Below are 26,566 nucleotides of genomic sequence, written 5' to 3' on the forward strand. Positions count from 1 at the left end.
CAAACAAAAGCTGCCCTGTTGTAAAGATAGTAATGATTCCTTTCTGCTGCCAGGATTTCCATGCAGTATACACTGCTCAATACAAAATGAGAAGTCCCACCCTAGATGCCTGGAAGTAGATGCTCCTCTGCTTTGTATGAACTCGGTCCTGTTCAAGTCTTCGTGTTAGTTCCGGTCATTAAGAGCCTTTTCTGGACCATTTCAAGCACTATCACTATTTTTATTTAAAAGGTAGAGCTTTGGGTAACAACTTCAGAAGATGTATTAGCACTGTGTTACCTTCGAACTATGTAAGGTAACAAATGCTGAATTATTCAGTTTTCTGCTCTGTCTTTAGGCACCTATAGCAATTTAGACAGTTTCTGGAAACATTTGGGGGCGAGTTGAGCAAGGGCAGCACATAAAAGACAGCAAGCCGTATGCCATTCTTGTTGAGTCCAATGTAAGGGCCTGCTCCTTTTCCATCTTACCGTTTGTCTAAATCTGTTTAGAGGCTGTTACAGTCTTCAAGAGATTTAATTAGAGCAAGAGAAAGGGGTATCAGTGCTAGCTTTGTCCCTTTAAAACTGTGTTAGCTACTGTAATAATTGAGAACTACATGGATCTTACTGTATCTGCTAGCAGAATGATGTATTCTTGTTAACTGATCTGTGTTGAGACCGTTAAGGGAATGAGGGATGCCGACACCTTACGGTTAGATCACTCTTGCAGGTATGTGAATGTGAAAGTGCCTGTGAATAACAGCTTTCACCCCTGCTGACGTCTTGAGATGCCACATGCTTAACTTCCTGCTGCTCAGAGGAGCTGCCGGTAAAGGTAGCGATTTTTACCTTGACGGTGCAAGGTAAAAATACCATTATGCATTTCTTTTGGTTCTTTGTACACCTAGATTTTTAGTGACAATTTAAGTGATACTGTAATTTTGAGGAATAATGGTTGTCGTGTTTAGCTATTTGCACTGTTGTTTTGGCAAAAGGCAGACACTTCTAGAACAAAATGATCTGTACAATTTTAGTAACAGCATATAGAAAGGTGTTAAAAATATTAGTCAAATGTAGTTGTATCTGCAATGAGCACCTGGCTGTATAAACACAAAAGTAAAATCCATGCATCTGCCCTTTACAAATGAATCATCTCACAGCTATCTCATTTCTTTCACAAAGTCCCTTTCCTAGTATAAATTACCATATATCTATTCACTTCAGTGAATGTAACATTGTCTCATACACATAATGTCTTTGAGATTTACAATTACCTGAAGACCATCTTAATTGATTTTCCCTACTTAATCTCTGTTCTTACAAACACAGTTAGTAAGAACAATTGTCAGTTCATTTTAATAAAACGTGTCTTGTCTTTTTCCGTATAATTCATTATCTTCTTAGAGCATACGCTACTGTTTGGGAAGGATGCAAGATGAGAATACAACTTTATATTTAAAAATATAGTTGGTTTTCTGTGACTTTAAGCAGAGCTCAGAAATACTAATTTTTAGTGACAGGTATTTGGTGTTTATTCATTGATTTTGTTGCTCTAACTAAGCTTCCCCAGTACTTCTGCGTGTTTAAATTCAATTAATCATCTTCATCCAACCCACTATAACAGTTTTTAATTGGAAAAGAAATCAGATACTAGGTACTAAAAATCAAGGAGTGCTTTATTCTGACATAAAATTAGAGAAAAATATGTGAGAATGGCCTTATGTCATACTGATAACGGAATTGTGTGCTGAAAACAAGTTAAAGGTCTTCACATCCCTGCAGGTTCTCTTCCATTATTGTGGACTGTTAATTCTCTTTGTACTGTTTCAGAACAGATAACAGTTTTATTTTTTCTAGTTGCAAGCAATAAAACAAAGATATTGTAATGCCTCACAAATATCTTTCTTTTCTCCTGTTTTCCATGTGTATGGGAGTGTGGATGTGTGCATACAGTGTTTATGCAGTTGAATAAAAAGATACAAAGTTTAAAATAACACAGGAAGTATTAGCATCATATTCAAGAAAATAAATGAAGCCATTCTTGGAAGACTCGGAAATTCTATCAGATAGAAGATGATAAAATAATTCTGCACTATTTTTTTCTTCATTTAAAAATTAGCAACTTTATACAACAGTCCCAGGGAATGGGAGTAGTATGTTACATTAGGTACAATTAAAAACAAATCCACCATAACCCAGGAAGAGACCTGTGGAATTCCTTTCCTTACTGGATGAAGCATGAATGCTGTGGCCTCTTCTGAAGATATTTAAGTTTTAAAGGAGAAGAGCAGGTGCACTAAGAGACACAGGCTCAGGGCGTCACAGGCTGGGATAATGTCAACCATTGGTTTCTGGGCCTAGCAGCGAACGTGGAATGAGCGACTGTCAGTCTCAGCATTCATAAGCGAGTATGTGAGCCAACCCACTCTTTAGTCCTAGCAATGTTAATCTGTAACAATGCAGAACTTGGGCTGTGTTGCACATGGGGCAGGAATATGTTCTGTGTTCCAGGGTGTCCATTTCCCAGATTTTTATACACTGATATAATGGTGAATTTATTACATGAAGTGAATTCTGTCTTCTTTTCAGTACTTACATCCAGATCAGCCTTTGCTGTTGTACTAATCTATGGAACAAAAGTCCTTAATGCATTTCTTCAGCTCCTTGTACTTTAACGTGAGTCCTATTTCAGTGAAAAAAAAAAGAAGTAATTTTTAAATGCTTTCAAATGACTTTAAATATCTTCAAAATGAGTTTTTCAAAGGTCATTCTTTTTAAAGACTAAAATAATCCTACTTACCCCAAAAAGTCCTTTACGTACTCTTCTTTAAGAATATTCTGATTACCTCAAATTTCATAGGAATTGGCATATCAAACGTGAAATTAACAATAAGCAGCATGTATAATATGTACAGAAGTACGATGCTGTAGGTATTTTTCTATTTAACACCACTGTAGCTTAAGCAGTATGTAGCATAAGGCTTATTCACTAGATGTTTCACAGAGATTTATTTTTTTAATTCAAAGCTCAGGATATCTTTTCCCCATGTAATTAATGACAAGCTGTTTTCTCTTAAGATGTTTTTTCTAAAATATAATGAAGGGACTCCCCCATAGGAAGTTCTCTGTTTCCTCTTAATAATTTGTCCTGTATAGTACACTTGATAGTCCCAATTTGGTGGTATTTCTTCAGCAGCCTTTCAAAGTTGCCTGATGTGTTAGTGGGCTCCTGGCTGGCAGAGCCTTTGCCTTGGAATATAACAAAGCCAGTGAAGAAAATCTTCCTTGGAAATCACTGGTAACAATTCTAGTCATAGAAATGGAGGTTGCATGCAATTCACAGTCATTTTGAACAGCTCTAAGTGCAGCTTTTGTTGACAGTAGTGGTGCTTGCGACCTCTATCTGCCTTTTCCTACTGCCTGCCTTGTATCAATGCTAGTGTGTCATCTGTCTTGCCTGGTAGCAGGTTGGACTAGAGCAGTGAACCAGCTCAAAACTAGCTTGGCAACTAAAAAAAAAAGTTTCAAGCATTTCAGTTTACTGATCCTTCTCATGGTGCTGCTGCATGATCACTAGCTTTAAGGTGATGACATGCATGTGGAGGTTTCATGCTGGACCATAATTAAATTGGATTAGTTGCAGTGAAAGCTCTGTGTTTCCACATGAAATTCACTTACGAGAAGTCCTTTATACATGTATTTTGTGTGTGAGTATATATATATATACACATAGAATGTCTACTGGTTTTAGCTCCTGTGTATCATAAGGTGTGCTGTTCAGGGCAGATGCCTCAAAATTGAGACCAGTGACTTCAGAGTTAGGTTAAAGAAGGCCATGCTGTTCTGTACGGTGAATTGAGATCAGGAGGAGTGGCTGTTCCTGCAGCATATGAATGCCTTGCAATGGCAGGGAGCTGATCAGATACGACAGGCCCACATGGACCACACTGTCTGCTGAGGAATGCAAAAAAAAAAATATCTGGTTTGTCACTAGTATGACCTAGGGGTAAATAAATGTCCTCCTCATCTGAGATCTCATGATCAGCCTGTCCTTGAGCATGGCAGCAAAATGTAGTAGGTAGAGAGCTTTTGAAAAGGTTGATTATCTATATAATCTCGAGGTATTTTCCTACTCTTTTGGATGCTGTGATATTTCAGGGAAATCTATCTGTCCCCTCAAACACAGCCTTTCTCCATGTTTTGCCTGGACAGCTGTGCAGTGGGGAAAGAAAGATCCCCTGAAGTCACTAGCTGAAGCCTTGAACCATGGTGTTTAATTGCAGGCATTGCCTTAAATCCGAGCTGCAGTGCTACCTGCATTTGCCAGGCTGTGAAGGACTGTGAAGAGAGAGAGATTGAATAGGGGAGAGTCCACAGGCGCTCAGAGCGCCCAAAAGCACAAAGGATTACCCATACCCATCCAGCCTGACCTGCTGCTTGGATTTTCTCAGGAACCTTGATGCTCCCATTTATATTTCCCCTCTAAGCCTCTTGCCCCCATCTCTTTTTTTTTTTTTTTTTTTTTTTTTTTTTTAATAAGAAAAAAAGGTATTTGTATTTTAAGGTTTGTCAGTGTCCCATTTTACAGTCTCTGTTGACCGTCAATATATGCGTGTTTTTTTGGTATGATACAGATTTCTTCCATTGCCCTAGTTTTCATTTTGGATTGGGTTATTTTTTGTTAAAAATCAGAGAATCAGGAGATAAGTGCAACTACAGAAGAACAAAGAGAATTAAGATAACCAGTTGCAATGCAGAAAATGCAGTGTCCAAAAGAGGTTCATAATTCAGATTCACTGTACTGAATAGTTTTTAAAAAATTCTATATCAGCAGATTATAAAACAGTTTTGTTTCATTTTATCTAGAAAGTTAATTTAGGACTTGGAGAAGTTTTGGTTAAATTCTGTTTGCATTTTAGAAGAAGCTTCAAACAGCTGTAGAATATTCTTTTGTTGGGTCTTGCAGCTTAGAAAAGTGTATGTGTAGTTAAAGTTTGAGAGTGCTCTATTACAGAGTAATAATGCATTTGCGTGTATCTAAATGATCTAATGGTCTTGGTGCAAATGAAAATAAGTATATCATTTCCAGATAGGAAATGAGATAACTGTGATGGCTCTGTTTAAAGGAGGAATAAATTAGGGCCTTTTCATACTTGAGAGCAGGAATTTTCTGTATAGACATTCATTAATAATACATGTTGCCAGTGGTTGGGTCTCAGATATTATCAATCATTTCACTTTCATATTCAGAATGGTTAATTTCTTAAATAATCTTACCCTTACTTTAGCTGCAAGGTTGTAATATGAGACTGATGCCCTAAATTCAGCAGTGATGGCAGCAGTTTGTGATGGCCTATCATTAAGGTGATCGAGAGGTCTTTAACAGGGAAACTGGGACTGAGATTGACCCATTTTCACCTTTCCCACTGATGTTTTTATGCTTCTCCCCTCCTTCCACTGAAGACCAAAGGGAGTAATCTGATCTGCTGTTGTACCTGGTTCATCTTATTTTGGGGAGCTGTAGTTACTTCAAAGGTTACTTCACTGTCTTTCTTCTTCTTCTTCTTTCTTCTTCTTCTTCTTCTTCTTCCTGTTTTTTTTGCCACCACACACAATTCTTGTCTGGGCTGCAGGAATGTTGGTTTCACCAGACATCTTTCATTCCAGTTCTGCATCCTTTGTTCCTTTTTTTTATACCATTTATGCAGCTCTACCAAAAGTCATTTGCTCCATTGTACTTGTATATTATTCTATATGTGTGTGAATAGTACTTGCATATTATTCTGTGCGTGTACCTTTACAAAATATGTAATTTTATATTAATTCCAATTTTTATGAATATTTGGTTAAGCATGTATACATACAGGTAGCTGTGTTGCAAAGTGGTTGTTGGCTATGCCAGTAATAGTCTTCAACGTGCTTATACGCAATTTGTAGTTTCATTTTTCCATATGCTATTCTCTGGGTTAAATAGCAGCAAATAGTAACCATATCCTGCTTTAGTATCGAACTTCTTGTGTGCAACAGCCCTCTACTTTGACTACTTTGTGTTGAATTACACTTCTCAGTATGTAAAAAGTTGAGTGGGAAATACTAAATTAATACCCCAGTGATCATTCTTCATTCTTCATGGTGTAAATAATTGGGACAGGGTGTGTGTGTATGTGGGGGGAAGGCAGAGTGTTGTGATTCAGGAATCGTTTATCTGTTAAATTGTTCTAGGATTGAGAGTGATAGAGGAACAGGGATTAAATACTTTACACCTTCATAAGTTCCAAAAATGTTATTAATACCTTTAGCTATAAACGATAAGCTTGTTACAAAAAAAAAAAAAAAAAAAAAAAAAAATATGTGAACAATAATATTTGAAGAAGCACAAGGGATGTATGAAAAGCACACATTGACAAAACTTTTACACTATGTATCTGTGTATGTATGTCTCTGCAAGTCTTTTGATACAATGTTAAAATTAAATGTCACTAATTTAGCATTGTATCAAAAAAATACTAGTAGCTTTGAAATTAAGTGTATGTGCCATAATGAAATAAAATTTAGTAAAGGCTTAATCCTGGTCATATTAGCATTGTATTATGTGGATTTTTTAACAGTCACGAATGGTTGGAGTTTCAACAGACAGTGTCACTCAGTTCAACTCTCTGCAATGAGTGCAAAATCACTTTTGTCTGGAATAATTCCATTATTGTTTTAATGCATTTTTGAACAACCATAATGAAGGTGTCTTCACTCATTAAACAGTTTATTCCATTTTAAATAGCCCGGCTTGGGTGTTACAACTCAGGCTTCTGTCAGAATAAGCCCGTGTATTTCAGATGATGTGTCTTGGCCAGCACAGCTGCCTTGAATTAGGTGGTTACATTTGATAATTCATTTTATTAATGCATAGTGTATCACTTCAGCTTCAAATAACATTAAGAGTAGATACAATGCATAACATTAAAATGGAGTTAACAGGATATATGTCTGTTCTTACAATCTGAAATTCTTAGATACCACTCCAGAAGAAGTTGCAAATGCTTATTTTTAAACCACAAGTAGTGCAAACTATTGTTTGGTCTCAAAGAGTGAGATGAAATAAAGAAATACCAAATAAAGATCATGTAGTTACTAGCTAGATTTCTTATTCACTCTGTATGCCCTACATTCAAGTGGTAAATACTTCACTTACCATACTTCACTTACACTCTGGTTTCCATTATGCCTTTGTATTTAGTTGAATTCCTGAAATTGGAAAACTATTTAAATCCTCTGAGAGTAAACTATACGCATCACACTGACTATTATGGTAGGTGATCACATTATGGGGGATGATAAAAAAACTCGAGATATACACCACTTGCCACAGCTCTCTGATCGTTCTGCCACAGGAGGACTAGTCTTAGCTTGTTGATAAAGATGAAGGGCATCTTTAGAGCAAAAATTTTTATTCCCAGTGATAAAAATAGACCAGCCTGGAGGCTAGTTCAGTCTAACGTAGTGTTAGTGGATACATGGATATAATATTGAAAGTATCCTCATAAGGGTAGAGATCAAGGATTAATTGCTTTCACTTTGTGGGTTTCTCAATTTTAATCAAGATTAGATGAACCCAATCAAAACAAAGCTCAAGCTATGCTGTCAGGCATAGAGGAAAATTAAAAGATAGAGAAGAATTAGTGAATTACCCTGCATGACAAAACATATTTGCCTGTTAGAAGAATAATCGTGTCTTTGCTGCTTTACTTTTTAGTTTTGTTTCTACTTTTTTTTTTTCCTTTACCGTTATTTCTTTTTTTGGAACATGAAGGTATTGAAGCCTATGCCCTTGCTGCTCGACTGGTAGCAGTTAACCTGATGTCAGGATTTAAATGTATGTGATAATTCTTTTCTTTGTATAACCTTCTTACTTCAAATATGGACATCAGAAGACTGCTGAAAATTTATCATTTATTTCCTGTTAAAAGAATAGTTTTTTTTTTTTTTTTTTTTTTTTTTTTCATAGATAACAGCTCCTTACAGTTTTTACCTGCAAATATTGAAGTAATAGTATATTTCTCTGAAATGGAAATGATAATTTTTTACTCTTAGAACATGAGTAGAATCTCAGATTCATGTGATGGACCGTAGAGTTTCTGTATCTAAGAAAAGGTGTCTGTTAATGTACTAAAATATGCATGGTCTAATCAAAGGCCCAAATCCATCCCACTGTGTTCCTAGACCTACTGAAATCAAAGTAAGCTCCTGATAGCATAAGCAGATATTAGATAAGGTTCTTAAAGTTTGCTTTGGAAGAGTGTTGTTAAAAACTGAATTCAGGTTTCCAGGATAATTTATAAAGAGATGTAACATTATTTTTGAGACTCTGTCTTTCTTACATTGTTTAAAATGCTGTTAATCTTTCTCATTATTGAAAAAAAGTGGTTTTGTGGAATGAGTAAACAAACCAAGAAAATGATTAAACGTTAGGAGGATACTAGGTAATTGGAGCTGTGGTAACTGGTTTTATATAAAACAAATACCTTTTATATCATTAGATGTGGTGTTATTAATGGAAACTTTAATATAGTAGGCATGTTTTTAAAATGGGATTGGTGTAAACGATCAGCAGATTTTTTGTATGGGCTATGAAAAATACTCTGAAGGGGTCCAGAAGTTGAGTCAAACTCTGTGTTCTTTTGGAAAAAAAACATCATTTAGAGAACATTTAGTGTGGAAATATAAACAGTTCAATTAAAGTTAGTTTAAAATGTAAAAAACAGAAGGAAAAAGTTGGTCTAACACTTTTAATGGTAGGTATTTTTTTTCTCAAAAAGTGAGAATTGATAGCCTCGTGACAGCCCAAGTGAAACACTAGAATATTACTGTACTTACTTAGGAGATTGTTATGTACCTATTTTGGAATTGCAGTGATCGTCTTCTTTTCATACTATGTATATGTGCAAATAATGGTGATGATAAGCAGCCATCCTAAAAGCAGATACCCATTTCTTATCAAAGGGCATCCTCTGAGGTCTTAGTTTGGTAATCAAGTTTAGCACTGACTCCACCGCAGCATGTATAAAGGGTATGTTTCTGTAAAATTCTTTTGTAAACATGATGCATTTATTCACAAAGCAAATACTCTTGAGACATTGAATTTGTCCTTGTAAAAAGACCATTAATATGCATGTAGAACAAGGATGGCACCTCATTAGGTTACTGAAATAGCCTGTCCTGTGGGAGAAGAGGACAGCAGGCAGTCAGGAGCCCATGAAGATGCTGTTGGTAAGCAAGGAGTCTGAGTTTTTGCAATACTGCAATAGCAAAAATATAGCAAGAACAATGAATTGAGAAGTGAAGATGTAGGAGGCCATGGAAAATACCCGATGGTTTTGATTGCACCAATGGAAATCTTGAATTCCTTGCAACTTCCTACATTCTATTTAAGAGCCTTTTTATGAGGAATGTAGAGAGTTGTATGTTTTAATTTCATGTGAATGTATGTGGTGATTGTTTCATTCAAAATTGCTCAGTTAGTAGCAGCTAAGATCTTTGTGGAACCAAAAAAAAAAGATTTTATGTTCTGAAATTACATAATATTTGTGTTTCTCTGAAAAATATATTGTTATTAAATTGGACTAAATAAATAAGTACTCACTCCCTAATTGTTATATTTGGTTGGTGATGAATAGTGTACGTTTTTTTTCCATACCATTTGAGAAATACATTTTTCCCACTGATCTTTCCAAAAGACAGGAGTAATGAAGTGAAAATCTGAAAAGAGAGGATTTTAAATACCCCGTTTTTCAAATTACATCTACTTATTTAACATTTGCAGAAACCTATTTTACAGAAAAAAAGAACTTTCCAACTACCACTGAAGTTTGTTGTTACTGAGAAGTGTCACATGAAGTAACTGTTCTGCACTCCAGAGGGAGTAGAGCTGAACTCGAAGCTAGTGTAGTTACTGTAATTTAAGAGTGAATTTTATTATCTATGTGATGTTTGTAATTCTCCATGTAAAGTTGGGATAAAGCATTATCATGGTATTTTTCTTAATATTCAAATTACCTGTTGGCATGTTCTGTAATTCAGAGGTCCTTTTGACCATCTGGATATTTCTTTGCATGAAAATTGATTATATACTTCAAAATTTTATTGAAATGATTTACATTTAAGATAATGCTTTTGTTGCTTTCTCATAACATAAATTTATGAATTAGCCTGTGGTTGTGCTGGAGTGAAAAAAAGCATATTATACTATGAGATGAAACCAATACACTGCATGAAAATAATTCTGTTTCATGAGGTATATATTACTCATATTGAATATAATGTAAGTTGATTTCTGCCTCGTTCCATTTCTTCTGTATCTTCGGTCTCCCAGTGATAGGAAGGAGTATTGTAAGTCTTGTTGCAAAGGAGTGTGATCTGTACTTGTTTGAGGACTTTCTGTTTGTGATGGATTTTATGACTTCCTTCACTATTTACTCACTGTATTCTGTGTGTTGGGTGTCCTTTGCTTTGACTTGATGTGAAATATGAAGGGAGATAGAGTTGTACCAGTGTGCAAAGCAAATTTGGGCCAATAACACCAGGGAAAAAAACAAACAAACAACAACAACAACAACAAAAACAGTACATTTTGGATAAAGCATGGGTTAATATCAAGCTAAAGATGTACAATTTCTGTTCGAATCAGTAAAGAAAGGGTAAGCTTCCTTGGCTAAGTCCAAGTGACAGTTCTGGTACTTTTTAATTGTAAAGAATAAGCATCAATCTTCAAGTATTTTTTTTCTCAGTTCAGACTGAAAGCAGATAGCAGAAGCTTCTGCTGAATAGTAGTTGCAACTTTGGGTGAGGGTATATAGCCTGATTCCTCAGGTAATACTGCAGCTGAAATCAGTGGCACATTTTTACAAGTGTTGCCTCTGTCCCCTTTTTAAGACTTTCCTGTTCTTTGTTATACTTTATAACTGTCCACACACACAAAATGCATTTTTGTCGCTGTGATAAAAATAACAAATGTTCTCCTACTTAGAGCCAGCTACTACTATAATGCTTTTAAAATAACATTTTAATCAATGTGACTGGCAATTTGCTAGAAAGAAAGATTAAAGGTTTTATCCTTTTTGTGCTCACTGAATTTTGTGTTCTTTTTGAATAGTGATTCCAGAGTTCATTAGTCAAGTAAATATTGCATTGGAGAGCTTAAGCAAGAACACAGTGCATCTGTTTGATGATAACCAGTTTGTGGATGTTTCTAAGAAGGTGTATGATACAATTCATAACATCAGATGCTCAGTCATGGTGATTCGGGTAAGTTTTAAGTTGTTCATTTAAAATTTATTTCTAAGATACCAGTGCATTTTCAGGAGAATTCAGAACTATGTGTATAAACCATGTGCCAAAACACATAGCTAGGTTTGACTGATTGGTGGTTTCGGATAACTAAGGGACACATGATTCAATTCAAGGAGGCTGAATCCTGTTGTATGGAGAGCAAGAGTGACAAATCAGAATGTTGTAGAAAAACATGTTTTGTTTCTTAAAAATACTCATGTATATTTATTTGATAAAAATCTTGTCGCATCATTAATGATCATCTTATGGCTACAAGCCCAAGTCTCTTCTAGCTCTGCCCTTGACCTTACCCAGTGGAGTGTATGAACAGGGAGTACATGCTGGTGTGATCCTAGTTATCTCTTGCTGAAGTTCTGCCAGGTTCATACCAGAACACTGAACAGCCTGATGTCTGTAACACTGATAAAATCAGTGTACTTATCCTAGTGTATATTCTGTAGTTCAAGAAAACACTTCAGATCAGCTTATTTTTAAAATTTGAAACAGACTTTTGTCAGATGCAGCATTTTACCCCAAATACTTTCAGTCTATAAATCCCATTTCAGGTGATAAAAGATAAGCACCAAATTGCAGAATCAGTAATTTCAGTAAATTTTTGAAGACAAAAAAAAAAAAAAAGGAAAGAAAAAAACAGTAATAAAAGCACAGGTAAATTCTCTGAGAAAGATTTTTCAGTTTGGAAGAAAGAAATAAACAGGTTATTCTAAATATAAAATACATTACAGGCTAATATGGAAATTTTTATGGACTCTTTTCTTAATCTGTTGCAATGCATAAATTTGGTCATGAGGAATTAAAATATACAGAATCTTCTAAGTATATTGTCCTTACTGCAATTGTCAGTTAGGAAATTATTTGTATACTGAAGAAAGATCCTTGAAGCACTGTTACGTGGTTCACTTTACCTATAATGATTTTTGATTGGCTGCCAACAAATCAGTCATAAATGATGCTGTTTTTGAATGATTGTCAAATATTTTTTAAATTTGGTTGTCATACATGTCACCAGGCATTAAAAAATGAGATAATGATTTAGGTTAGCTGGAGAGTTCACTAAAGGCTGGCCCACTTGTCCTGTTCAGTACCTAACTACTGTAGCATTTTTATTTTCATTTGTATTTCTTAATCGACGTAGGAGTTTCCTAATCCTATTTGAATTATATTTGGTTTCTACCACATGTATTCAAGGAAGTTTCATGTGTTGGCTTCCCTTCATTTCATGCTTATCACTGTTACTTTTGAGTAGACTGTTGTTGTTAACCATCTTCCATATGCTCACTTCTCATGTCCTCCTGCCTAGGCAATGAAAGCAACATCTTCACTTGCTGCTTTTTTAAACTTTGTATGTTTTGAGAGTAGTGAAAGCTGGAAACATTTCTGCTCAAAAAAATATTTTTGGTGATGTGTTTTTACAACCAGGTATTTTAGAGGATGTAGTTTATCTGCTAACTGGGGAATTTAAAAACCTTTCTTTGGTACTCTTCAGGAAAAAGAGTTTTACAAACGATACTTGCAGGGTTGAACAGAAAAGGCAAATGTCTGCCAAGAACGTTTATGTGATGAAAGTCTCTGTTACTGCAGTATGTATGTATCATTAGATGAGTTTTGAATGCTTTCATGTTCTCTGTAAGGGACCAACCAGTCAGTCTTTGGAAATGGTAAATGAAAGAGCAGATTCAACTGACTAAAGTTTGCTGTCTTCACACTTGAGGTATTCTGGTAGGTGATCTCAAACCAGATTGAAAATGATAGTCTGTTAGGTCTTCTGTTCTGTTCCTGTTTCAGTGAACATAGCCTAAGAGTTCTTGTTAGGACGTCAGACTTTTTTTCTCGATCAGTTAAACTTCATTTAATACCTGCATTGTTCATCCCGTCTTAACTCAGTGACTTGGATTGTTGTGTGTTTGTTGTTGTTCTGTTTTGTTTTGAGTATTATGAAATTGTTTCTATCTGGTCGTCAGTTAGATCTGAATCTTCCATATGTCCAGTCATCTTGGATTTGAACTCCAGTTGATGTCATTATGACTGATCCATCCTTTACAAAGTTTTTCATTCTGAGAAAGTGCATTGAGGAGTGCAACATTTGCAATCTCTGCAAACACACAGACATTCATCTGAAGGTGACTATGCGTATATATTTTCACAGTCCTCTGTGACGCGTATATGTATGTGGACAGTCACTGAAAAAGAAAAGGATGTTACATCCTCTGTAGTTCTTTCTGAAGCATGAAGAGAAAATGCTTTGATCTGAAGAGACTGTACGTATATATAATACATAATAAACGCATGTGTAAATGTGCTGTGGAATTACCAAATCTGTAAAATCTTAAGTCACTGCACAGTACTTAAATGGACAGTATTAGTATGAAGATTTCTATCAGTGCTGTCTTCCAGTTCTGCTTTGCAAGTGCAACTTGATAAGGCAAAATACCCACAAAGTATCAGAAATGACGCTGTTGGCTGCACTTGAAGCTATTGGTAGCAAAGAGCAGATACCCTTCCTCTTCCTCTGAAGTGAAGAAGTTTCAGCCAATTGGATAACAGCCTGCCTCCACCTGTATTGAAACTCCCATTATCCTAAATAATATATATTTGTATGCCTTTGAAACCAGCGTGGCTTAAAGTGTATTCAGCTGTATTTGGATGCATTCATCAGTCCAGCAATTGTAAAGTCATGACAAAAGCTCAGGAGATGGGGGTTGGGGGGAAGTTTAATTCATTAACCATAGAATCATAGAATATCCCGAGTTGGAAGGAACCCATAAGGATCATCAATTCCAACTCCTGGCACCGCACAGGTCTACCCAAAAGTTTAGACCATGTGACTAAGTGCACAGTCCAATCGCTTCCTAAGTTCAGACAGGCTCAGTGCAGTGACTACTTCACTGGGGAGCCTGTTCCAGTGTGCAACCACCCTCTCGATGAAGAACCTCCTCCTGATGTCCAGTCTAAACTTCCCTTGCCTCAGCTTAACACCATTCCTGTGGGCCCTGTCACTGGTGTTAATGGAGAATAGGTCACCCGCCTCTCCACTCCCCCTCGTGAGGAAGTTGTAGACCGTGATGAGGTCCCCCCTCAGCCTCCTCTTCTCCAGGCTGAACAGGCCCAGTGACCTCAGGCGCTCCTCATAAGTCTTCCCCTCCAGGCCCTTCACCATCTTTGTTGCCCTCCTCTGGACACTCTCCAACAGTTTCATGTCCTTTTTGTACTGTGGTGCCCAGAACTGCACACAGTACTCGAGGTGAGGCTGCACCAGCGTAGAGTAGAGCGGGAAAAGGACATGTGCAGCTTTCTCTTTCATGAATAACCATTTTTCAGAGACTGTCAAGATAGAGTTTTTTTGAGGTTTGGTGAAATGAGTCAACTACTCTACCATCCCTTGCATATACCGACTGCCAGAACAGAGAGAGAGTTGAGAAAACCCTGGCATTCCTATTTTGAACATAGATTTGTTTGCATTCCATATTACATCCATTCCAGACAATGTCAATCTGCTTATAAGAAGCTTCAGTAAATCTGATGGTTATTCAGAGCTACACTGTTACCACAACAGCAGAGGTGAGGAAATAGAAGTATTCTGGGGCCAACTTGTAAGGGCTTAAAATAAATTGCCAAAGAACAGTGTGCTGCTGATTGCAGAGGATTTCAAGACTTGAATCAAGGAGAGAAATCATTGATCAAAGTATAATTGGGAAATGTAAATCAGCAAGGACACTGATTCACATGGGGGTATTTTTCAACATCAAAGTAAAAGCAATAACTTAGCAGATTGTTTCTTCAGGAACATTTCAAGCATGTAATTAGACAGATTTTTTTTTTTTTTTAATAGGGTTCCTAACTGTCAAATGCTTCCAAATACTGTTATTACTGTGAATTGTCAGATATGCCTTTCGAAGTCCAAGCCTAACCATAGATATATAAAACATTAATTCCAGTCCTACAGGTATAATGTGCATAACACTTAAGAGAACTAAATACTGGATTGTGTGCTTCACTGATGAGCTCTAGTAGAAATGCCTCTGGAACTGCAGGATACTTCCTTTAAGATGCATTTCATTGTTTCACTTGCAAGGATGAATTCCTTCAGTGGTAGCTGTTGATTTGGAATAATCAGGTATCCAGGGCATATAGCTGCATGTGCTTATTAGGGTACACAGTCCTTGTTCCTTTTTTTTTTTTTTTTTTTTTTTTGACTCTTTCAGCATCTAATGTATTTATTTGGATTTACAGTTTATTTAAATTGTAAAGGCTTTGTGAACTTAATTTTGCACAGGAACATCTGGATACTGTATTAATCAGAATATTGCTGTTATGGAAATAGATCATGGTAGATAAGAGAAAAAAGAGGAAACAGGTTGAGATAGTATTGAATTTTACATGATGTTAAAACTTCTTTAAAAAAATAGTTTGTCTATATGAAAATGTAGTTTGTGGTATAATATGAGACATCTGGATTGAACTAACAGCTAATAATATCCCATTCGGACATTAAACATAATGCAGAGAGGTAACCAGGTGGTGACTTGAAATGAATAATAATTACTGATAGTTGAAGCAATAATAAAGTAATCTTAACAGAAGCACATGAAGAGGAAAAGAATTCTCCAGGTTTCATGGAGTAGAGGGTAAACAGGTAAACTGCTGTGAGTTTTCCAGAAAGGAACAAGGAAGAAAAATGTTCATAGACACTATATATGCTTTTGGTGATCTATGTTCATGGAAACAGTGAGTGAGGAACCTGTATTCTCTAATATTATGAGAGGTGATTGTTTTTTTTTTTTTTTTAGATTGCAGTTCTTGTCTACTAAGTTATTTCCTTCATTTTGACACATCTTGAAAATCTTTCCTGCTGAGTGTGTGTTCCGTGTGCTGTTTCTTTCAAAATCCTAGCATGGAGATTGCAGATTCCATCCGAGTATACTGCATTAGGCTTTTTTGAGTGTTTCTCTTTATTTTAATTGTACCTCTGTTAGCACTGGGCAGCATTCTCTGTACCATGTTGAGCACTGTCACCCTCAAAAAAAATGAGGCCAAGCATTCAGTTTAGTTTTGCATCATACCTAGGTAATCCTTTTTCAGCTAGTTTCTCAGTATATTCCCAGTCCATTCCTTATCTTTTTATTTTGTTAGCTAGTTATTCTTTAACTGTGGATTTAAATTTCCTTTGCAAAATCAAACTCAATTAAGATGCATATTCAGGTATCTACAGTATAACCTTTGAATGTTTTGGCTATGTCAGAATACCCTTGAGATAGGTTCCCTTCTTCTCCTTCGACTGCAAATTCTGGGTAGTATTTCACTCCATTTTAAAGAATTGTAAGAGTTCATCCATAACAGAGGTGGTGAGCTCTTCACTCCACTTGATTTCTCTCATCACAGCAGACTTCGGTCCCATCTGTCCAGCAGAGTTGCAAGAATTTTTAGAACATTCCTTCTCAGAAAGGAAGATGGCAAGTGATGAAAACCTTCCTATCATCCTGTTTCTCTCAGCCAGTTAATGTCTGTTTTTAATTTTAGCTTTTCTTTTATTAATGACAGAATTATCCTCCATGTGCCATGTTTTTTTACTTCTGTAGTAGGAACGCATTAGATCCTGTCAGCTGCAGCCAGTAGCACATATAAATTGAGCCTCTCTTTAAAAGGCAGGGAAAACAAAGCAGGGAGACTACTGAGAATATGACATTTACTGCAGTCTTACAATTGTTTGTTTTTCTAAGAGAGCCCTGAGACCTCATAGCAAGTAAGGACAAAGAAGAGTTCATATTGATTAGATAAATTTCATTATCGTTTGTCTGAAATTTATGAGTCATGTTAACTCATTAGAAATACATCTTGGTAAGCTTGTTAAATACTTATTTCTTCATTTTTCAATCCCTACACCACCTATAGAAGAGGAAGAACTTTTGCTGCAGTGGTTATCAAGGCAGTTGAACCTGCATCTCTCATCACATTCTTGTCATTTCTGACCTAAGTAGGTCTGAGCTGACCTTTCCTTCCCTTGGCTCCTAGTCAGCTTCGCTGTCTGAAAGTGGGGACTTCCTTTTATGTTTTTGCTTGTACTCCCTTATACACTAGGCATCCAGCATAGATGTAGTTAGTGCCAAGAGATGATTTTTCTACCCTTATTATTTAAGAAAAAATAAACTCTGTACTCATTCCCAAGCAGATGTTTCCATGCCTTATCTTCTGCAAATGGTGCTTGTTTATTCTATCAGGCATGTCATCCAATGATTGATGTATCTAAATGTGATGTGACTGAAGAAGAATATAATAACTGATGCTCTTTCAAAAGGAGCCTGGAAGTGCCTGTTGTCTATTCGTGACTGTTTTAACAGAGACACTTCAGTCTAGCAGAGGTCCTCCTCAGCATCATTTAGCTTCTGTTTTAAGACTTGGTCAGTCCACCGAGCTTGCCAGAGGGGTTATTGCGATGAGTGAAAGACAGTATTTATAGACATGCTTAGAGTCAGTGCCATTCCACAGAATCACAGAATCATCTGGGTTGGAAGAGACCTCCAAGATCACCTAGTCCAACCTCTGACCTAACGCTAACAAGTCCTCCACTAAAGCATATCACTAAACCCTACACCTGAACGTCTTTTAAAGACCTCCAGGGGTGGTGACTCAACCACTTCCCTGGGCAGCCCATTCCAGTGACTAACAACCCTTTCAGTAAAGAAGTTCTCCTTAATATCCAACCTAAACCTCCCCTGGCGCAACTTGAGCCCGTTCCCCCTCGTCCTGTCACCAGGCGTGGGAGAATAGACCAACCCCCACCTTGCTACGCAGCCTCCTTTCAGGTACCTGCAGAGTGCAATAAGGTCACCCCTGAGCCTTTTCGGGGCTGAACAAGCCCAGCTCCCTCAGCTGCTCCTCATAAGCCTTGTTCTCCAGACCCCTCACCAGCTTTGTTGCCCTTCTCTGGACTCGCTCGAGCATCTCAATGTCCTTCTTGTAGCGAGGGGCCCAAAACTGAACACAGTACTAGAGGTGTGGCCTCACCAGAGCCGAGTACAGGGGGACAGTCACTTCCCTGGACCTGCTGGCCACACTGCTTCTTATGCAAGCCAGGATGCTGTTGGCCTTCTTGGCCGCCTGAGCACACTGCTGGCTCATATTCAGCCAACTATCAACCAATACTCCCAGGTCCTTCTCTGCCAGGCAGCTTTCTAACCACACATCTCCCAGCCTGTAGCGCTGTTTGGGGTTGTTGTGCCCCAGGTGCAGGACCCGGCACTTGGCCTTGTTGAACTTCATACCGTTGGCCTCGGCCCATCGGTCCAGCCTATCCAGATCCTCCTGCAGAGCCTTCCTACCCTTGAGCAGATCGACACACGCACCTAACTTGGTATCTCGTCTGCAAACTTGCTGAGGGTGCACTCGATCCCCTCATCCAGATCATCGATGAAGATATTAGAGAGAACTGGCCCCAGTACTGAGCCCTAGGGGACGCCACTAGTGACCGGCCTCCGACTGGATTTGACTCCATTCACCATGACTCTTGGGGCCCAGCTACCCAGCCAGTTTCTGACCCAACGAAGCGTACGTCAGTCCAAGCCAAGAGCAGTCAGTTTCTTGAGGAGAATGCTGTGGGAAATGGTGTCAAAAGCCTTAGTGAAGTCAAGGTAGACCACGTCCACATCCTTTCACTCATCCACCACGCGCTTCACTTTGTCATAGATCAGGTTCGTCAAGCAGGACTTGCCTTTCATAAACTCATGCTGACTGGGCCTGATCGCCGGGTGGCCCTGCATGTGCTGCCTGATGACACTCAAGAAAATCTGCTCCATGAGCTTCCCTGGCACTGAGGTCAAACTAACAGGCTTATAGTTTCCCAGGACTACCTTCCAGCCCTTCTTGTAGATGGGCGTCACATTTGCTATCCGCCAGTTGACTGGGACCTCCCCCAATAGCCAGGACTGTTGCTAAATGATGGTAAGTGCAGGTACAAAAAATGGACTGACATACAGCACAACCACTGCCCTTTCTAGCATGCTGACTGTCAAAGATGGCACGGGTTTCTTCCCCAGTTTTTAACCCCTACTCTGCTGTTGCTGGTTTAGTAACTCAGAGCTGCTTAGAAACCATCTAGTGAAGAGTGGCACTGGCAGTGTGGACTTTCTGAAGATGTGTCTGTGTGTGATCTGTAAGTCAACCTTCATTTCAGGAGTCAGTTCTGGACATTTTTCAGTATCTGTTTGAACAGTGTGGAAGTTCCATTGCTGTAGAATTCAGGTACATCTTGTGGAATAGAAAATATATTCACCCTAAGAAAAAAGAATACTTACCTGTTCCATACCTACTGCTTTTTTAGTTGCATTTTAGAGATTAATCCTGATGCCTTTCCATTTCTGCTTGAAAGGTACTGAAGCAGAACTGTGCCAGTTCCTCCTTTATATTCATGGAGAGTGTCTGAAGATTGCATATGTGCAGTGTTGCGAAAGGTACTATCTAGAAGACTGTCTATAACTGCAGTGCACTGCAAGTGCATATGCCAAGAAGGAATGAGATAAAACATCTTAAAGAATGAAAAACAAAAACAAAAACAAACAAACAAAAAAAAAAAACAAACAAACAATACTGGGGGTAAATTGTGGCCTTTTTTTGGCTTTCTTATCTTTTATGTAGTTAGTCTGTGACAATTAGCTGAAAAGATGTCCCCTCTCTTGCCATTTTAACTGTTACAGTTCTACACTTCTGTCCCCTGGAAGACAGGATGGGTGCATGACTAGCAGATTATAATGGAAGAATGTACTAGATGATGTAACTTGATTAATTTCTCAGGGAAGTGATTTCTATTCACAGTTGAATGTTTTTAGAGCTTTTCTGGGTCCCATTCATTGTAAGCATTTTGGGGAGCTTTTCATGCTAAGCAGAAAATACCCTGTTATTGGGGATTCAGCAGTTCTAACACTTGGAGAGCAGAAAGTTTGCATCTGATATGGCCAAGATTGCTAACTAATCTTACAGAATGAGTTGCTGAGGCCTAAAATTAACCTTCTCATGTTTTGTGCGTTTTGCTTTTTTTCCCATTGTTTTGGGTTTTTGTTTATGTTTGGCTCTTTTTAATAATTTAAAGCCTTTCCTCACATACTACAAAAACAAAAAAGTAATGTTTTATTACCTTCTCCAAGTCACTTGCATTTAAATTTGTTAGTTTACCCTTTTGACTGATTTATGTATTTAGTCTGCTCACCTATTGCCTGTGTATCTAAAAGCAAAGTATGAAGGATTATTATGTTCAGCACTTTGTCCCCCAAGTTTAAGAAAAAAATGCAGCGATGTGTAGTTGCCAAATTGCACTTTGAAGTAGGATGGATTAACGAAAGCCTGTAGGGTGGTAGTTGCCAGATTGGCCTAAAGCTAGAGGGACACCTGTCCCATTCTCAAGTTTGTATCCTGCATCACATAAAAAGTGTTATTGGGGAATGTTACATTTCTGCTCTAGAAACCCTGTTTATTTGTTTTTTAAAAAAGAAAAAAGTAGTGAGTGCCAGTGAGTGATACTGGCAGATCAAATATGCATGGTTGCAAGTAACAGCTTCTTGAAGCTGGTTCTCCCTGCAACATTACTTGTTTTCGTGGCATCTCATGACAGAACCAGCAACTTGGAGATAATGTTTTGGATAAAACTAACTCAAAACTCTGTCCTGTACAGGTTCCATTTTATATGTTAATTCATCTACATAAACATCTTAAAAAAAAAAAAAAGTTCTTGTTCTTTACCCCACAAGTGTATCTGGGATGTCATGTCATACTGTGGAAATACTTTCTTGTTTGTATTTACATCTGTATTAGCATCATTTATCATAATTACGACTGCCTTGCAGCTGCCATATCAAAATGCTCTATACTGCATCACTTTTGGGACAGAGTACTCATACATTTCAGTTTAACATGCTGTCATTTTATTAAGTGCTAATCTCCGGTTATTACAAGGTCAGTTTGTGTTCCCAAATAAATGAGGCTGATTTGTGTTTTCCAGCAAACAACTACACATTGCATTTTGCCTGAATTTCACGTTTATGTAACACATAACACTCAAGGGTCTTATTTTCTGCCACTTTCATTTATTTTAAAGCCTTTAATATCTTCCACAAATCAAATGACCATTCTGGTTCTTTGTGCAATTGTATTACTGTTCTTGTTGCTTAATAGAGCAAGAAGCTGTACAGCAGCTTATCTGTAAATAAATCCTGCTCTCTGGCTTTCCTTGAAAGTTTCATCCCATCGTCTTGAACGTGGGCAAGTTGTTTACCTAAGAAATGTCTGCAGAGTTTGGAGTTGTTGCAAATTGCTACAATGAGTATCTGTTCTGAAGAGTTGATGTGTTTTCATAATTATTTTTAAAACTTTGTTAGTAGAAAAAAGGAACATGATGAAATTACTGATTTTATAAACAGATGGTGAGTTCTCAGGTAGGGAGAGGGAGGCAGAAGAGAAAAAAGTGGATGCTCAGCCTTTTAATTTCAGACATTAGAATGGAAGCCAAAGCACAGATGCATTATTTCACCCAAGGAGAGATGGTCTTTCTCCTCCCACATCTTGGGTCCTTTTGGCTTAAACCATTGAGTTTGAGTCAGCAAGTTTGTTGAGGATTGATAGATTTTTTTGAACAAATATCATGAGCAGAAACTGTCTGGCTTTCGTGCTTCTACATTCCTGCACTTTAAAACTACCAAGTTTTAACCTTTCAGCTTGTTTTCCATCCTTCAACTGCTGCCCTCGCAGCCATATTCCAGCCATTGCACAGTTCTGCTGCTTGCTACTTTCACAAAGGAGAAGGGACATTACCCCGTGCTGCAGTTGGAAGTAAGAGTTGTATTTAGGCCCCTATTACTTTATTCACTAACAAGGGAAGATAACACCCATCTGTATTCATTTTCTGTTACTCAGAGAATTAGAATATAATACCGGTCATAAAAATAATAAAAAATACATTAATCCATTTTTTTTTGTAGAAGAACATAGGAGTGGGAATGGCACTGATTTTTAGGCTTCTCTATCTTGGCGTGTTTCACTTTTTTTTTTTTTTTTTTTTTTTTTTTTTTTTTTACAGGGAGCTTTCTGATTTTAGATGATGGGTTCTTTTTACATATTAAGTTAATAGTAGGTAGGAGAATAATGGTTGCCCTTACCCCTTCGTCTAGCTGTGAGAAAGCGTGTGATATTGTCAGGGCATTGTGATATTGTCAGGGCATGTCTTGCCAGCAATACCCACATGGGTCTGACTGAAGATTTTATTTCCCCTGGAAAGCAGCAGCTCACCTGTATGTATCATCCTGGTGACTAGTAATGACTAAGTGGAAGTATATACGAGTGTCAGAAACCATATTTACCATATTCATGCCTTTACTTACTCTGTGTTACCATTTATTACTTCTTTTTCATTATTCAGAATTCTTTTCGTATTCTTCCCCCCTCCCTCCCCCCCCGAACAAAATACTGTGGTTAACTGAGCCTTCTTGCGAAGCAGGAAATCCTGCAAAGTCTTTGAACTGAACCTTACTCACCACTGTCACACACTTTTACTTGTCTCACACTCATGTCAGGGAGGGGAAAGGGACAGCAGAAACAGACTGTAGGTCACAGTAAAGTCTAAGTTTGACAGGACCTGAGGAGATCATCTGGTTCAACCTCCTGTGAAAAGCAGAGTGTTATCCAGGGTGCTGTCAAGCCAAGTCTTGAATAGTTGGAGATTTCACTGCTCTTTTGGGCAACCTGTAACATGCTTATTTTTTCTCAATTGTGAATAATTTTGTCTTACATCTAGATGGAATTTTCCCTGAAGCAACTTGTGCTGGTTGCATTGCCTCTTGTCCTATTTAGGCAGTGAAAGACTGTGATTAGATCCTCACTGAGTCACCTCTAAGCTGAACTAGTGCAATTCTTTCAGCCAGTCTTTATATTCAGAGTTCTGCAGTCCTCTCATTATCTGGTGGTCCTCTGCTCTTCAAGGTTTTTAATGTCTTCCTTGGAGGGGGGGGGGGGGCGGGGGTGATGCAGAATTAGAGAAAACACTCCGAAGTGTGGCCTTGCTGAGTGGAGTGGCATGATCACACCCCTTGATCTGTTGTTGTCTTTTTCCTTGTTGATGCAGTTCATGTCAAGGCTGAATTAGTCCTTTTTTGCTGCTTGGTTTTAGTGTTCCATTACTGTTTGTTCCTGCTGTGAGGTCAGAAAGAAGCGTCTTCTTTCTCAGCTCCTAAACCAGATTTTGGGCTTTTTACTCAAATTTTTGAAATTTATCTCAGGAGAAATAACTGATCTTGACAGAATCTCAGAGTGACTCATCTCCAAAGTATGCATTTTTTCATTCCTGTCCCATACCCATCCTTGGCACTGTTCGTTAACAATACTCTTTCCTTTTCCGTCTTCATTCTTTTCAGGAATTTTTTGTCTATTCTTCTTCTCTGTTCCTTTGCTTGCCCTTGTTTTTTGACTCATGCCCTCTGATGGAGTCCTTTACTGTTCTTTTATTCACTGATGCTCCAGAGATGTTTGAGTTGAAGCATCCTTTGTTGTGCCTTCACTATGTGTTCGTGTTGCGTCTTTCTTGCCTCACTGATTGCATGCTTTCCAAAAGTGCTGTTTGGAATTCCTCTCCTGGGTAATCCCAACACATCATCCAGCTTTTCCAATCTGCTGAAAATTCTCCAAGCTTTTTGTTACATTTGTCTGTGCTTAGTCCTGGGCATTCCAGTCATCCTTGATGAACACAACATTTTCAACACAACTCTGCAGCACTCGACTCTGTTGTATTAATCTCTGCCAACTGTGGTTTAGCTGTCCTAGGGAGATACTAATCAACCCCTCTTGCAGGTTTCAGTAGCAGTTGTGTAGGAAATACGCACCTTATTGCTGGGTAGTTTATCCATCAGATTCAGGTATAATAACCATTTTACAATATTTAACAGAATTGCCCTTGTACTTGCTTAATATTATCTATAAATATCCCCAAAGTGACTAAGTGCTCCTTCAGGTATTCCTATCTGTCTCCCACGTCTGTTGTACTCCATGGCAGTCATCACTGTTGTGGTAAAACTGGTGCTCATCATACTGGTTAGTCTCTGTGGTTTTTTTTTGCCACTGTCCATCTACTGTTTGTCTGTTGTTTTCTGTCTTTTAATTTGATTTCTAGGTGGTCTTTATTTAAGAAAACAGACAGGAACTTGCTTTGTGTTTGTACAGCACCTAACAGAATTATGTTTGGTTTGGGATTTAAACTTCGAGAAAGTACTACAGTAAAATATGTTTGCTCAAAACAAATGTTTTAACCAAAGCGATGACGAAGAACTGCCTCTTTCTCTTATGTTTTGGTCTCTCTTGCTTTGTTACTGATGAGACTTTCTGGTACTCTGAAAGGGCAAATAGTTTCTTTTACATGTTTTTGGGCTCTTAAGAGCCTGCATTTATACTACGCAATGAAAAACAATTTAATGTAATGAGCTGCTTGCATAAAATCACAAAGAATAACATCTAGACCGAATTGAAACTAGCTGAACTAATTACTTAGTAGATGTGTGTGAAACAAATCTGTGGGTAAACCTAGCTTTTTTTTCAGATGAAGAAATACTTCAGGTTGACAGTTGTTGAGATGAACTTGCTATCACTTAAGCCTTTCATAAATGATGTTGTCTTGTAAAGTAAACTTAATTAGCTTAATCTAGATATAGCTGATTCTTTAATTCATCATTATGACAACAGGGATGTAGAATTGATGGGGCAAACAGAACAATATAGTGTGCTAAATCTTACTTAGAGAAGCAAGCTATTTGCTACATTGCATGCAACTACCAGACTGGTGTACTTCTGCCATCCTTTGTTGTGTTAATCCTGATTGGTTGCTCTCAGCACATGACTGTATGACCAATCTTCTCTTTTTTACTCTTTTTTCAGTTAAAATCCTGCTTTCTCATATCTGCCTTTGGTTTCCATTTTTTAAAACTTCAGCTAATGGCAAATATACACTGTTTGTTGTTTGTCTGTCTGTTTTTAAAAAATGGCTTTATGGATATATATATAGAAAACATAGTGAATGATTTCAGAAATGCGGATACAGGGAGCAGTGCTGAAACAGTCAGCTGCATGCTGTATCCATTACAATTTAAATGTGCAATTAGCCATCCTGGCAAATCTGCATTGTCTTTGGCCCAAACTCTGCAGCCTTAGGCATGGCTGTGAATTAAGAGCTTTTCAGCAGCAAATTGCTGCATAGCTTGCTGTCAAGTCTCTCAGTGCTGAACTTACTGGTTCAGATAGTGAAGCCCATATGCTTTGTACAGGAATGGATGGCATGAACAGTTCAGAGTTGCATACTACTACAAATTTTAGTTTTTCCCTGTTTAGGGATTAAATTCTATTGCAAGTGTAGAATAGCACCATTTCTTGATAGAAAGTAGATTATGTATTCCCTTCTATTGCACTGGCAGGCTGTGTTTGGAAAATGAGCATGCATTCACTGTGTTGCATATGTTTATGTATTGTTCAAAAAATTATCCCACTCTTTCAGGAAAATAGAACTTTCCAGAATGGATTTAGTAGCTCTAGTTTTGTGCCTGATTGGAAGCTTAAGCACAATGCAGTGTATTTTCTGGAACATTAAAATTTTTGCTGTGGGTTATTTCTTATAATAAGGAAAAGCAATGTGTATTCCTTCCTTGCCACTCGGTGCTTACTATCCAAGGTAAATTAGATTCCCAGAGAAATGGAATGAATATCATTCTGTTAAATGTGAAGGACTGCATTTCTGGAACTAAGAAATGGGAGACAGCAAAAGTGTTACAAATCACATCTATTTTATTAAAATCTGCATCTCTCCACACGTTTCGCTGGACTGTGAGAAATGCAAGCCTGGAAATGGAGATTGCAGTCTCTCAGTAGGGTTAATAGCTTAGGCTGTGGTTCTGACTCTGAAATCAGCCCTGTCAATGCTAGTGCCAGTTCTGGCTCAGAGATCTTCATTACTCAGTATAGATCTGGCCATCGATACCTTTTACTGATCATAAATGTCAGTACAGTCCTTATCCTGGTTCAAATTGCTCAGTGCCATTATTTTCACTGGAATCATTTCACTGGCTGGCAGGGTGGGCTGTCTCTAGCATGAAGCAGAAAAGTGATGAGGTACATTATAAATGTTTTCACTATTCAACTAAAAGGTAATTGTATTTCAAAATAAATAGAAATTACCTGTATTCTAGATTGTCATCTCAGTTTTGCTAGAATAAGAAAGGAGTAGCAGGGCT

At 37.7% G+C, this 26,566-nt stretch overlaps 1 protein-coding gene across 14 annotated transcripts in view; it reads left to right on the forward strand.

Moving 5' to 3' along the window:
* CTNNA3 (catenin alpha 3) overlaps nucleotides 1-26,566 on the forward strand; it is a 457,011-nt gene that overhangs the window by 360,853 nt on the left and 69,592 nt on the right. For 13 of the 14 annotated variants that reach the window (XM_035330601.1, XM_035330600.1, XM_035330602.1 and 10 more), the window contains one exon: nucleotides 11,125-11,276. The exons of the other annotated variant lie outside the window; for it this stretch is intronic. In XM_035330601.1, coding sequence (XP_035186492.1) covers nucleotides 11,125-11,276 — 152 coding nt within the window. The remainder of the gene's footprint in view (nucleotides 1-11,124; nucleotides 11,277-26,566) is intronic. 14 annotated transcript variants of the gene reach the window in all.

The sequence above is a fragment of the Oxyura jamaicensis genome, chromosome 6, assembly GCF_011077185.1.
Source record: "Oxyura jamaicensis isolate SHBP4307 breed ruddy duck chromosome 6, BPBGC_Ojam_1.0, whole genome shotgun sequence".
NCBI lineage: Eukaryota > Metazoa > Chordata > Aves > Anseriformes > Anatidae > Oxyura > Oxyura jamaicensis.